The following is a 12714-nucleotide window of genomic DNA, read 5'->3' as shown; positions in this document are numbered from 1 at the left end:
AAAGCTACAACACACAATGAAATAAAAGGATGCAATTTGTAAGCACATGAGTAAACTATGTTGCAGACAACTCAATATTTTTTTTCAATTCTATAAGCCATCCATACATATTTATATGAGTGAATGAAAAGGAAAAACATGTTTTTTCATCTGGCCTTCACAATGAGGAGTTCACGCAGGAAATTAGTTTCAAAGCAGCATGAATGAAAATGCAGATTTTTTTTTTCCATTTGCATGACCATTTTTCCTGATATGAGTGCTTGCACATTCATGATCTTAGAAGAAGAAAAAAAAAATCTACGAATTGTAACTTACAAATCTCTATCACATAAAAATGCCAAGTGCTAAAAAGAAAGTGGTTTTGATCAGTGCATTATGTGAAGAATAAGTAATTGAAAAATCACAAAAAGTAAAAAAATTATAAAATTGTGCAGTCTGTCTGGAAAACCCCTTAAGTAGAAAGAGGCTGAACCAGATAATGAGGTATGTGAGACAAATCACTGGCTCTACTGCATAAGGCAGATACTCATTCTATTTACCAATGCCCTCTCAACAGTAAAAGTGAAACCCAGAATAAGTACCATGCAATGAAAGATAAACTACAGTCCAGTCAGCGTGTACCTTAAAAAAATCAATGAAAATTGGTAGTCCTTTTCTTACTATTGCCTGAGATGCTCTTGTGTATTACTGTAAGAATGGCTTGCTGTTTTACGTTGTAAAGTTCTAGCCTTAGTCAATGCTGCTGCTTATTTGGGCTGTCGTTCATTATTACTTTATTTAATCAACTTAGATTCTGAACTGGTCTAGTATTTCTATAATCATCTAAAAGACACTGGATTCTACTAGAAATATTCTGAAGATGAGCAAATCCACTATATTTTACAATGCAATGAAATATTTTCATATAGTTTTACATAGACAAAAATCGTTAAATACAAGGGCCTGAATTAGGGTAAGAACTTTGCTGTGTTAGTTACCATTTAATCTGATGCAAAGATTTGATTTCTGCCTCAAAATGCTCATAAACAAAGCCATTATTCTTGCAGCTAGTAAGTTACAGTCAGATTTCAGATTCCCAAAACCTTATATTGCCTATAAATTCCCTACGGCTCCTTGCAGTTTATGTCTTTAACACTGCTGTGTTGACCAGGCTGATGTTAAAGAGGTGAAAATACTCATAAGTGAAATTGAATGTGAATGGGCTCTGAAAAAAGGAACCAGTGTACATCAGAACCTGGTGGTGCTTAAGGACATTATTAAAAGCTCATTGGTGTAAGAGTTCCCCAGAAAGAACAAAGGAAGGAATGAAATAAAAGATTCTTCTTAGCTTCCATGTATCTGCTGCCTGATCCTGGGGAGGGGGAAAGGAAACAAAGCATGTGAAATGGAGAGTTAACAGCAATGAATTACACTCTGGGAAAGCAGACAACTTATAAGGAAAGCTAAAATTATCCATGAAAAATCTATGCCAGGAAGATTAAAGACAGTAAGAAATTACATAATTATTTTCTGTATGTATTAGGGCCTTGAGGGCACAACCAGGTTTTAACTGCCCTGACAGGCCTTGCTGTGGGCTTTCACCCCCAGCCTGTCCATAGGCTTTATTTCACCTCAGCCTGGGGCTATGCTGTAGGTGTGCTGCCTCCCAGCTGTGTCTCCTGGGAGGATCCTGGCACTGTAGGGAATTCAGCTGTGTCACAGACCAGTATGTATGCTGCAGTATCTCCTTTCCATCCTGACTGGCACCCTGGAGGGCCCTGGCCCCAGTTCATCCCTTGCCATGTCTGGGACTGCGAGAATCCTGTTGGCAGTGCCCGGCTCTGCCTGCCGTGTTCCAAGCCTTTGGGATGGTGCTCTGCCTGCAAGGGCATTGTCAGTGCTGGGGTCACCTCCTGGCCCCTCCTGCTGCCAGACACTGAGATTGCCCCACGACTAAAAATAACAGCTACATGTGAAGTAGTAACTGAAAGTGAAAATACTTTCGGTGGAACTTTAAAACAAAGACAAGGGAGATGTTTTCAAGAAATTTTAGGCAATGGCCTCTTAACTTCCTTCTCCAATCATGCAGGAGCAAGAATCAAAAAAAGACCTGTGAAACACTTGCTACCCACTGCTCTCCAATCCTCGCTGCTGGGTTAGTTTGTTTATTTTGGAAAAGCACTAGTGCAGTAAGGACTGCTGACAAATCAAAAAGATGCTTTAAAAGATTAAGGTGAAGAGACTGCAGCTGAAATAAAGATTTCAGAATATATGCTTATTGGAAGTTAAGTATTTTGCCCACATGATGCTTGGAGTACTGCCTGATCTCTCAGTATTAATAGCTCTTTGAACAGAACATTCCTTGCTACCTTCAAAAAATAAACTAATACCTTCTCATCTCAAGGTCAGTGGAAAACAAGGATAGCAAGACACTGATGTGATGAACACGCAAATATGTGATTTTTTTAAATGAATAGGTAACTGATGTCATCTTTTAAAGTTGACAGCTTGATACTAATCAGAACTCTCCCTCATCATTCATGGTAAATAAGCAGAATGACACATCAAATTTAACAATCCAGAGCCATAACTTTTCATCAGAAGTCTGTTCAACACACCACACAACCATCACATCTAGATGTGCTGCCAAATGTCAAAGGAGGAAAGTAAGAAAGTAATTTTGCCTTTTTACACATGGTTAATCTAAATCTCTAAATTGGAAGTTGCCATGAAAATTACTCTGAGAGTATCTAATTGAAAAAAATTTTAATTTCAACTCTTTAAAAAAAAAAAAGCCACAGCTGCAACAAAGTATGGTAATATTAATGAAAGCATATCTCTGCCTTCCTCAGTGCTGTGAAAAGAAAAATCACTCCCCAATGGAAATTCACCATTTTCACAGAAGTAAAATTACTCTTCTCTGTAAAAATGAGCTTTCATCATTTGCATTAAATGTAATTAAATAATGTAATTAAATTGTTGCAGTAACTAGTGTATCTCTGAATGCTATTTGGCTCCAGGAATGCTCAGTACATATTTGAAATCCAGATTGAAAAGAACTATATTCATAGCAGAATTCTGCAATGTCAAATAAGGCTAAAATGTTTGTTTAGGTTTTAAACAAACTTCACAAAATAAGAGGAGTAGAGATACATGAAAACAAGCAAACAGATGTAATTGTGACATATTACAGAATGGGAAGCAAAATATTTAAAAATCTTTAAACAAACAGGTAGCAATATGTCCTTATGAAGGACACTGAACCAAAAATAAATCACAACACAAGAAAGAGAAGACAAAACAATCTGTAAGTGATCTCTCCTACAAAGAGGGATAAAATTTCTTCTAGTGAATAAATGCCTTTGCTGACTTTTACACAGAATTTAAACTTAATAGCAATACAAAATGTTGTTATTGATTCTTATTTTGCTATATATAATGATGAAATAGCGATTAAGATGTGTTTGGTACTGCAAGAGAGAGAGGCCTGTAATAGTAATAACTAGAGCCAAACATCATGGAAGTCAATGGAAGGATACCTATTGGTAGAAATGGCAGACAGGTAATTTAGAGCCCAACCTACAAGTGTACCTACCTGGTCTACAGATGCTGACAGGCAAACACTGTTACCACTGGTAGTGCTCCAGTTCAAACTAACCACTTACGGACCGGAGTGCCAAGGATGCTTTATCGTGAGTTGGTCTGTTCAACTTTAATTCACGCCAGTTTCCACAGATATCTTTTATTGGTTCATTAGGCATCACGCCAACAAACAAAGGATTTTAAAAAGATACACTACATCTGAGTCATTTGCAAGCTACAGTATCTGAAAACTTTTACCTGTAGGTGAAATATGGGCAGGAACTGAGAAGAAAATTTTTGTCTGGAGAATTGTGCATGGTGCATTCTGCAGTCACTTCCTCGCTGGAAGGACACCCATGTCCTTAAAGTCTCACAGCACCCAGAATTGCTAGTAACACTTGGAAGGGAACAGAAAAACCCTTTTATCCTATCAATGTGTCACTTCTGTGCCTTGAGGTTATTTAAGAAAAAATTACAGCGATTCTGGCAACTTTCCTCCTTACTGTGTGGAGGCGTACTTTCAGGAGAGTTATTTTGTTAGTTATTAGACTATCAAAAAAGAAACTCAAAAAAGCCCTGTACCTATTCAGTTTCATCCTGAATGAAACTTGTCCCACCATCTTCAGTCCTGAGTAAATGAAGGAAAGACACGTCTGTACATGTGGAAGGAAGCCACATTCCCTTAGTGAGCTGCCCCAACCAAGCTCACTCATAGTCCTTAATTAACACCCCTTCATCCTACTGCATCTCAGATCTATTTGCACTTCTCTTCTTTCAAGCTAGATGAAGCAAAAAAACATGTAGCCAGAGGACTAGCAGCAATCACCCTGAAGAGATTCAAAAGCAGCCAACGGCTCCTTCATATAGACAAACTTAGCTTAACTAGCGAAATACGCTGTTCCAGTATATCTGCCCACAAGTACCTCACCAGGCTGATGTTCTATTCCAGAACAAAAATTACTGGCTTTTTACTCCACACTCTGATAATTATTCTGGAATTTAATGAGTTTTTATTCCAGAGCAGAGTTGCCCATCAGGGAACCATTGCAGCACAGATAACTGCATCACAATAAGCTGTGGCAGTGTATGAAAGAGAATTTCCCAGCGCAGAAAGCCCAGCATCTCAGAATCCCTGAGATGTTATCTCTGACCTACTTTGCTCAAAGTACCATAGAGATATCTCCACACAGGCATCCAATTATTTGTTGAAATCAACAAGTACTTTTGTGCTACACAGAATTAGTACAAGCTAAAAAAGAGAGTAGAGCAGGATGATAGGTGGAAAGAAGTGTTCTTTCTGTAGCATTTGCAGCACAGGAATTGATTTCACAAACATGCTCATCCAAGCAATGTAGTTCATTCAGTAGGCCATCAACTCCCATCAAAGAGTCATTCTTAACTTAAAATCAGCATGCCCATAACAGCAACAAATGAACGGAAAAGAGCAGAATAGTTCTTTAGAAACAGCCCAGCTGTCTCATGCATCCGACACTGCCACATACAAATGTTGTCATTGAAGGGGAAGAAAATGCCAGCCCTGAAGCTGAACACCACAGTTAGAAATGGTCACCAAAACCTAACTACGTACCACGCAAACGGGGTAACTTGAGACACTAAGCACATTCCCAGAGAAGACCACGCCGAAAAAGGACACTTCTGGAGTTCTTATAATATTTTCAAAAGCAACATGCCTAACAAAGGATTTTACAAGGCAATAAAACACTCCACTAGGTAATTAAATTCTCCTAAGTCAGCTTTTGCTAGCTGCATGCTTTATTACAAGGAGAGTTATCCCAAGGGATTAACAAACTTTGTGTTGAATATGACAAACTTTACTATATTTTTCTGGTCTTCTGAAACCTTGTAAAATATTGCAAAGGTTTGAGAGATAAATTTAGAACAAGCTGATTTAAGAAGAATAAGTTCCTAAGTATTCCGGTAAATGGTGTGGTATAATATTACAGGAAGGGTCACTTTTACCTCAAGAGCACAGTAAATCTCACAGTCAGGAAGTCCACTCTGGTGCAAATTGGTGCAAAATTTAGCTCAGTTAGTGCAGTTTTGAAATTTGCTACCATTGAGGGGATGATAATGTCTCTTTCTCTGATTTGTGAAAATTAAAACCTTGATCAACTGACAATACAGGAACCACAGCACCTCTGTACCATAAGACACTACTTCTTAGAGTAGCTCTGTACCTTTGATAAACTATTGAGTGAAAGAGGAAAAATTTCTGACTTGTTTGATTAAAAAATAAACAAACTAGAATTTTGTGCTAAATTAAATTCTTAGGTTGGACTGCAAAGAAATTTCATTTAATCTTCAAAAATTACATCCCAGACCCTTAGAAACAGTAAAGAGAAGGCAATATTACTAATTATTTTTATATTTATTAGAAAAACATAATTAAAAGAATACTTTTAGAAAAAAATAATTCTCCTTCTGAAATCACTTATGGTATCCTATCTACTTGCAGAAACAAGATAAAAAAGGCCCATTATTACCAAAACCTTAACATTTAAACAGTGCAATTTCCAGGTTCTAATAACAAATTCTGTAGTTGTAACCAACCAAAAACTTCCATCAATTGCTAACCAGGGGGAAAGAATCTGAAACCTGAACTTCTCAGAGCATGATTAGTTAGTTAGTCCACTAAATACCAACCTTCTTGTTGAAAGATACGACCACCAACTGAAAATGAAACAAAAGGACAGACAAAAAGTACAGCACAGGCAGTATTGATAGAGAGCCTGAGGAAAAGTATGCACATAACCTCTTCAGGGGGCCAAAAAGCATGGGCCATATAAGCACAGAACTAAACAATGCCTGGTTTCCTTAGGATTTATTTCTGATTATTAAAGTCTTTGAAGTCTAACAATACAAAAATGGCTTTAAAATTTTTTCCCTATGGGTGTGATACTTGAAGTTTCTCTGTCCCTACTGGATTCTGTAATCTTTAATAAGAAAATGGGTACATTGTTCAAGCTTGAAATGTTCTTCTGCACCTACTTGCCTATTTTAATGAACCTTGCAGAAATACGGCATCTTTGAAATTATTATATTCAGTCTTAGCTGAAATTAGTTGACAGGCTTCAAATTTATCATTAACACTGTCAGGCTTAAGCAAAGTTATGTACAGAGGAATACACAGAGTGGAACCCATTAGTTTTACTTCACCAGGCACCAAGGCTGAAAACACTTAAAAGAGTCACGGCAGAAGGGACAACCCACTCTTCCTTCCCCACAGCACTGAAAGGGCAGCTAGTTACCTTGCTCCTTCCTGTTAGGCTAGAATTGCAAGTTCTGATGTTTTTATCCCCAAACACAAGTGAAGGATATCAATTATTTACTAAAATACGCAAAACAAGAAGCTGTCTCCTCATTAGCATAAAGTTAACAGGGAGAGCATTATGCTGTGACTCGCAGTAAACACACATGCTATAGATGACATTTTTATACCCTGATATATTGTGCTGCTGTTGCTGTTAAGATACGACTCAACCAACGGCGCCTGTTCCTCCGAGTGTTTCGTCCTGCGCGTCCTCGTCCGACTGTCCACATTGGACTGGACCATTAGTGGCTCCTGGCGCTTTTTTTTCTGCTTCTGCTCTAGCAGTGCCCGCTGCAGAAAATACAAAGAAAAGCATCTGTTACTGGACTCCAAACAGTAGCAACCTACAATGAAAAACAATGGATATCTTTACACCTCCGGTTTTATAGTGGCAGCAGTTGGAGAGTGGGATATTGGGTAACAGGAAATCTTTCCAAAAAACCACGACTAACCCACTGCTAAAACACCTTCTGCTGAAAACAGCAAATAATTAGAATAGATCTTTCTGAGCAGTCCAGCAGCTGTTAGAGCTTGCTTGGAAATAACCCTTGGGAAAACAGCAGTGTGAGAATACTGGCTGTGAAGCAACAGGAGGGTAAGCAAGGGCATAAGGCAGAGATGCCAATTTCAGTTTCTGTAAATTAAAAGCAGGTGATTGCAAACTAGAATCAAGTGATAATACTGGACATGAGCCTAATTTAACAGCTATAAAAGATGAACTTTAATTAAACACTTAAATTTCTCAGCTAGACCTGCTGAAAACCAAAACCTTCAGCATTCAGTGGCATCATAGGTAGCTCTCTTTGAGTCCTCTTCCACAACCATAGATAACTGAACTGTTAATTTTACTTATCCATTACCTTACCATTTGCTTGCTTCTGTACATTGATAGTTTAGCTTGTAGAAAGGAGATGCACTAAAACTGAAGAATAAGAATGGATAGTGGACTCTTTCAGCTCCATAAGTTATGTTGAACACCTCAACATGACTCCAAAGTAATTAGAATCAAGTACAGGATTATGGTATAAATAGAAGGTATTTGAATCTGAAAATGAGATGCTGGTAGACGTGCAAGCTGATAAAACAATGGGAAAAGAAACGTATAGAAAAGGATAAAATTAAATGCACAAGATTTAACTATAAATATGACAAAGTTTTTTGAGAAGAGGACCACAAGAAAATCAAAGTAAAAGCAGAAACCTCAACTCCCACTAAAACTTGATGGTAGAACTCCCTCAGATTTCATGGAAGAGGTTCTGACTCTCTTTCTTATAAAAGTCATGTAGTAATACAGTAGCAAAATAGGCAACATAGCACATAGTGCCACTAGGTTACAGCCACAAGGGCTAGACTCATAGAACGACAAGCCAAGTATGTAAAATCTTTGTGGTTAACCTCTGTTGGCTGGCATGGCTGCCAGAACCTTCTGTCCTTTCTGGTCCATCAGTTGGGTAACAAATACATGGTAAGTCAGCTTAAAATGAGTCCAAGGCAGTGGAAATGAGAGTCATTCAAACCACAGTCATAAGTCAAATTTTAATGGCAATCAGACTTCTAAATAAACTGTAACCTCCACAGATCTCTCTGTTGCATTTCCCCACTCAGAGGATGCAACTTCCTATCAATTATCAGATACATGTGTCAGTGACTTCATTACTCCAAGATCTATACTTCAGAGAGCAAGAAGGTCCTCCTCCAAAATCTTACCTGCCTGTCAAGCTTCTGCTGACGCAGGCTGCTCCCCTCATCATCCAGAACACTGCAAAGACAAAGGGCACGTAATTGGAACAAATTTATCACTCAAAACAACACTCAACAGCAGTCACTGGAGCAAACCCTTCTAGGAGTTATCCATACACAACTCCCACTATGTTCCATGGAAGTTTGCCTGCCCTAACCTGCAAAAGTTGGCTCCAGAGGATCTAAATGCAGTCAATGAAAAATTGAAAAACTCTGACTCACACAAACTTCAACAAAACTATATATTCAGGCACTTCAAAAAGAAATAAAAAAATCCATGGTCTACAGCTTGGATTCTTCTCCACTGCCTTCTAATGTAAAACACCAATGTATACAGCAAAGGGGTTTGATTGAAAATTTGCATATAAAGCATAGAAAAAGTGAGAAGCGTAAGAGAGCTGCTTAGCAACTCAGCAATATTTAAAATTACGTTAGGAAAATTAACTGTCTAATCTTTTGCACACTGAAAACTATAATTTATTCCTGAATATATGAAAAGTCACACTTACTGCCACACACTTCAACATTTACAGGCTGGCAAGATAAACAGCATTGCTCACTGCCATATTTCTTTCTGCTAATTGTTGCTAGTTGGGAGATTAGCTCCTGTGCATTCAATCATTTTCATTAATTAGATGTTAAAGACTGGCATTGAAATCAGAAAGCTATTTTTGTGAAGTATTTTATCAAACTACTGACTACGCTTTATTTTTCAGGAGAACAAAGGTCTCTATTGTAAGAACACTATGGTTAAACATTGAACATAGATAATTAAATCTTTTAAACAGTAATATGTCATCTACAAGGAAAATAGCGCTATAGAACAAAAACAATAGCCTCTTACAAGTAGAGTTCATTTTCTCTTACAATACATTTTTACAAAAGGTTAGTCCCTTCTCTTATAATCACTCTTAACAATCAAAAAGAAAATTAAAATCCAGGACAAACAAACCTGGATTCTGACCTACATGCAACCCAACTGTATTGCAATGAAAATGTCATAAAAAATGTGAATCCCATGTATTAACATACACTCTTTAGGAGCCAGTAACATTACGGTAGGGTCGGATAGGTTAATAAAGGCATGCAGAATGCCACCTTTCTAACGCCAGCATTATCAGAGACATGTAATTAAGCATTCCTGGTAGCATCAGCCTTTTGCAACTCATACTTGGGTTATTTGTTGCGAAAGGCTGATGTTCCACAGAATGAAACTATGCTGTTCAAGTACCTCAGGTATGAAATTACACAGTCTTTTGCAGAGGTAATGCATTACCCACAGTCCACAAAAAAAAAAANCAAATCTCTGCCTTCCTCAGTGCTGTGAAAAGAAAAATCACTCCCCAATGGAAATTCACCATTTTCACAGAAGTAAAATTACTCTTCTCTGTAAAAATGAGCTTTCATCATTTGCATTAAATGTAATTAAATAATGTAATTAAATTGTTGCAGTAACTAGTGTATCTCTGAATGCTATTTGGCTCCAGGAATGCTCAGTACATATTTGAAATCCAGATTGAAAAGAACTATATTCATAGCAGAATTCTGCAATGTCAAATAAGGCTAAAATGTTTGTTTAGGTTTTAAACAAACTTCACAAAATAAGAGGAGTAGAGATACATGAAAACAAGCAAACAGATGTAATTGTGACATATTACAGAATGGGAAGCAAAATATTTAAAAATCTTTAAACAAACAGGTAGCAATATGTCCTTATGAAGGACACTGAACCAAAAATAAATCACAACACAAGAAAGAGAAGACAAAACAATCTGTAAGTGATCTCTCCTACAAAGAGGGATAAAATTTCTTCTAGTGAATAAATGCCTTTGCTGACTTTTACACAGAATTTAAACTTAATAGCAATACAAAATGTTGTTATTGATTCTTATTTTGCTATATATAATGATGAAATAGCGATTAAGATGTGTTTGGTACTGCAAGAGAGAGAGGCCTGTAATAGTAATAACTAGAGCCAAACATCATGGAAGTCAATGGAAGGATACCTATTGGTAGAAATGGCAGACAGGTAATTTAGAGCCCAACCTACAAGTGTACCTACCTGGTCTACAGATGCTGACAGGCAAACACTGTTACCACTGGTAGTGCTCCAGTTCAAACTAACCACTTACGGACCGGAGTGCCAAGGATGCTTTATCGTGAGTTGGTCTGTTCAACTTTAATTCACGCCAGTTTCCACAGATATCTTTTATTGGTTCATTAGGCATCACGCCAACAAACAAAGGATTTTAAAAAGATACACTACATCTGAGTCATTTGCAAGCTACAGTATCTGAAAACTTTTACCTGTAGGTGAAATATGGGCAGGAACTGAGAAGAAAATTTTTGTCTGGAGAATTGTGCATGGTGCATTCTGCAGTCACTTCCTCGCTGGAAGGACACCCATGTCCTTAAAGTCTCACAGCACCCAGAAGAATTGCTAGTAACACTTGGAAGGGAACAGAAAAACCCTTTTATCCTATCAATGTGTCACTTCTGTGCCTTGAGGTTATTTAAGAAAAAATTACAGTGATTCTGGCAACTTTCCTCCTTACTGTGTGGAGGCGTACTTTCAGGAGAGTTATTTTGTTAGTTATTAGACTATCAAAAAAGAAACTCAAAAAAGCCCTGTACCTATTCAGTTTCATCCTGAATGAAACTTGTCCCACCATCTTCAGTCCTGAGTAAATGAAGGAAAGACACGTCTGTACATGTGGAAGGAAGCCACATTCCCTTAGTGAGCTGCCCCAACCAAGCTCACTCATAGTCCTTAATTAACACCCCTTCATCCTACTGCATCTCAGATCTATTTGCACTTCTCTTCTTTCAAGCTAGATGAAGCAAAAAAACATGTAGCCAGAGGACTAGCAGCAATCACCCTGAAGAGATTCAAAAGCAGCCAACGGCTCCTTCATATAGACAAACTTAGCTTAACTAGCGAAATACGCTGTTCCAGTATATCTGCCCACAAGTACCTCACCAGGCTGATGTTCTATTCCAGAACAAAAATTACTGGCTTTTTACTCCACACTCTGATAATTATTCTGGAATTTAATGAGTTTTTATTCCAGAGCAGAGTTGCCCATCAGGGAACCATTGCAGCACAGATAACTGCATCACAATAAGCTGTGGCAGTGTATGAAAGAGAATTTCCCAGCGCAGAAAGCCCAGCATCTCAGAATCCCTGAGATGTTATCTCTGACCTACTTTGCTCAAAGTACCATAGAGATATCTCCACACAGGCATCCAATTATTTGTTGAAATCAACAAGTACTTTTGTGCTACACAGAATTAGTACAAGCTAAAAAAGAGAGTAGAGCAGGATGATAGGTGGAAAGAAGTGTTCTTTCTGTAGCATTTGCAGCACAGGAATTGATTTCACAAACATGCTCATCCAAGCAATGTAGTTCATTCAGTAGGCCATCAACTCCCATCAAAGAGTCATTCTTAACTTAAAATCAGCATGCCCATAACAGCAACAAATGAACGGAAAAGAGCAGAATAGTTCTTTAGAAACAGCCCAGCTGTCTCATGCATCCGACACTGCCACATACAAATGTTGTCATTGAAGGGGAAGAAAATGCCAGCCCTGAAGCTGAACACCACAGTTAGAAATGGTCACCAAAACCTAACTACGTACCACGCAAACGGGGTAACTTGAGACACTAAGCACATTCCCAGAGAAGACCACGCCGAAAAAGGACACTTCTGGAGTTCTTATAATATTTTCAAAAGCAACATGCCTAACAAAGGATTTTACAAGGCAATAAAACACTCCACTAGGTAATTAAATTCTCCTAAGTCAGCTTTTGCTAGCTGCATGCTTTATTACAAGGAGAGTTATCCCAAGGGATTAACAAACTTTGTGTTGAATATGACAAACTTTACTATATTTTTCTGGTCTTCTGAAACCTTGTAAAATATTGCAAAGGTTTGAGAGATAAATTTAGAACAAGCTGATTTAAGAAGAATAAGTTCCTAAGTATTCCGGTAAATGGTGTGGTATAATATTACAGGAAGGGTCACTTTTACCTCAAGAGCACAGTAAATCTCACAGTCAGGAAGTCCACTCTGGTGCAAAT

General features: G+C 37.8%; 1 protein-coding gene across 4 annotated transcripts in view; it reads right to left on the bottom strand.

The window, feature by feature from the left end:
• TUB (tubby bipartite transcription factor) overlaps positions 1-12714 on the bottom strand; it is a 163933-nt gene that overhangs the window by 40973 nt on the left and 110246 nt on the right. Inside the window, exons 1-3 of one of the 4 annotated variants that reach the window (XM_017809841.1) lie at positions 9142-9209; positions 8600-8651; positions 7021-7183 (exon numbers count right to left, since the gene is read on the bottom strand). In XM_017809841.1, coding sequence (XP_017665330.1) covers positions 7021-7135 — 115 coding nt within the window. In that variant the 5' untranslated portion in view covers positions 7136-7183; positions 8600-8651; positions 9142-9209. Of the gene's footprint in view, positions 1-7020; positions 7184-7579; positions 7598-8599; positions 8652-9141; positions 9210-12714 lie in introns of those variants that run through there. The other 3 variants (XM_017809831.1, XM_017809851.1, XM_017809859.1) reach the window with 3 other exon arrangements.

The sequence above is a fragment of the Lepidothrix coronata genome, unplaced genomic scaffold (genome assembly GCF_001604755.1).
Source record: "Lepidothrix coronata isolate B3197 unplaced genomic scaffold, Lepidothrix_coronata-1.0 Scaffold1, whole genome shotgun sequence".
NCBI classification, from domain to species: Eukaryota; Metazoa; Chordata; class Aves; order Passeriformes; family Pipridae; genus Lepidothrix; species Lepidothrix coronata.
The sequence above is the reverse complement of the archived record's forward strand: the minus strand, read 5'-3'. Positions and strand labels throughout refer to the sequence as shown.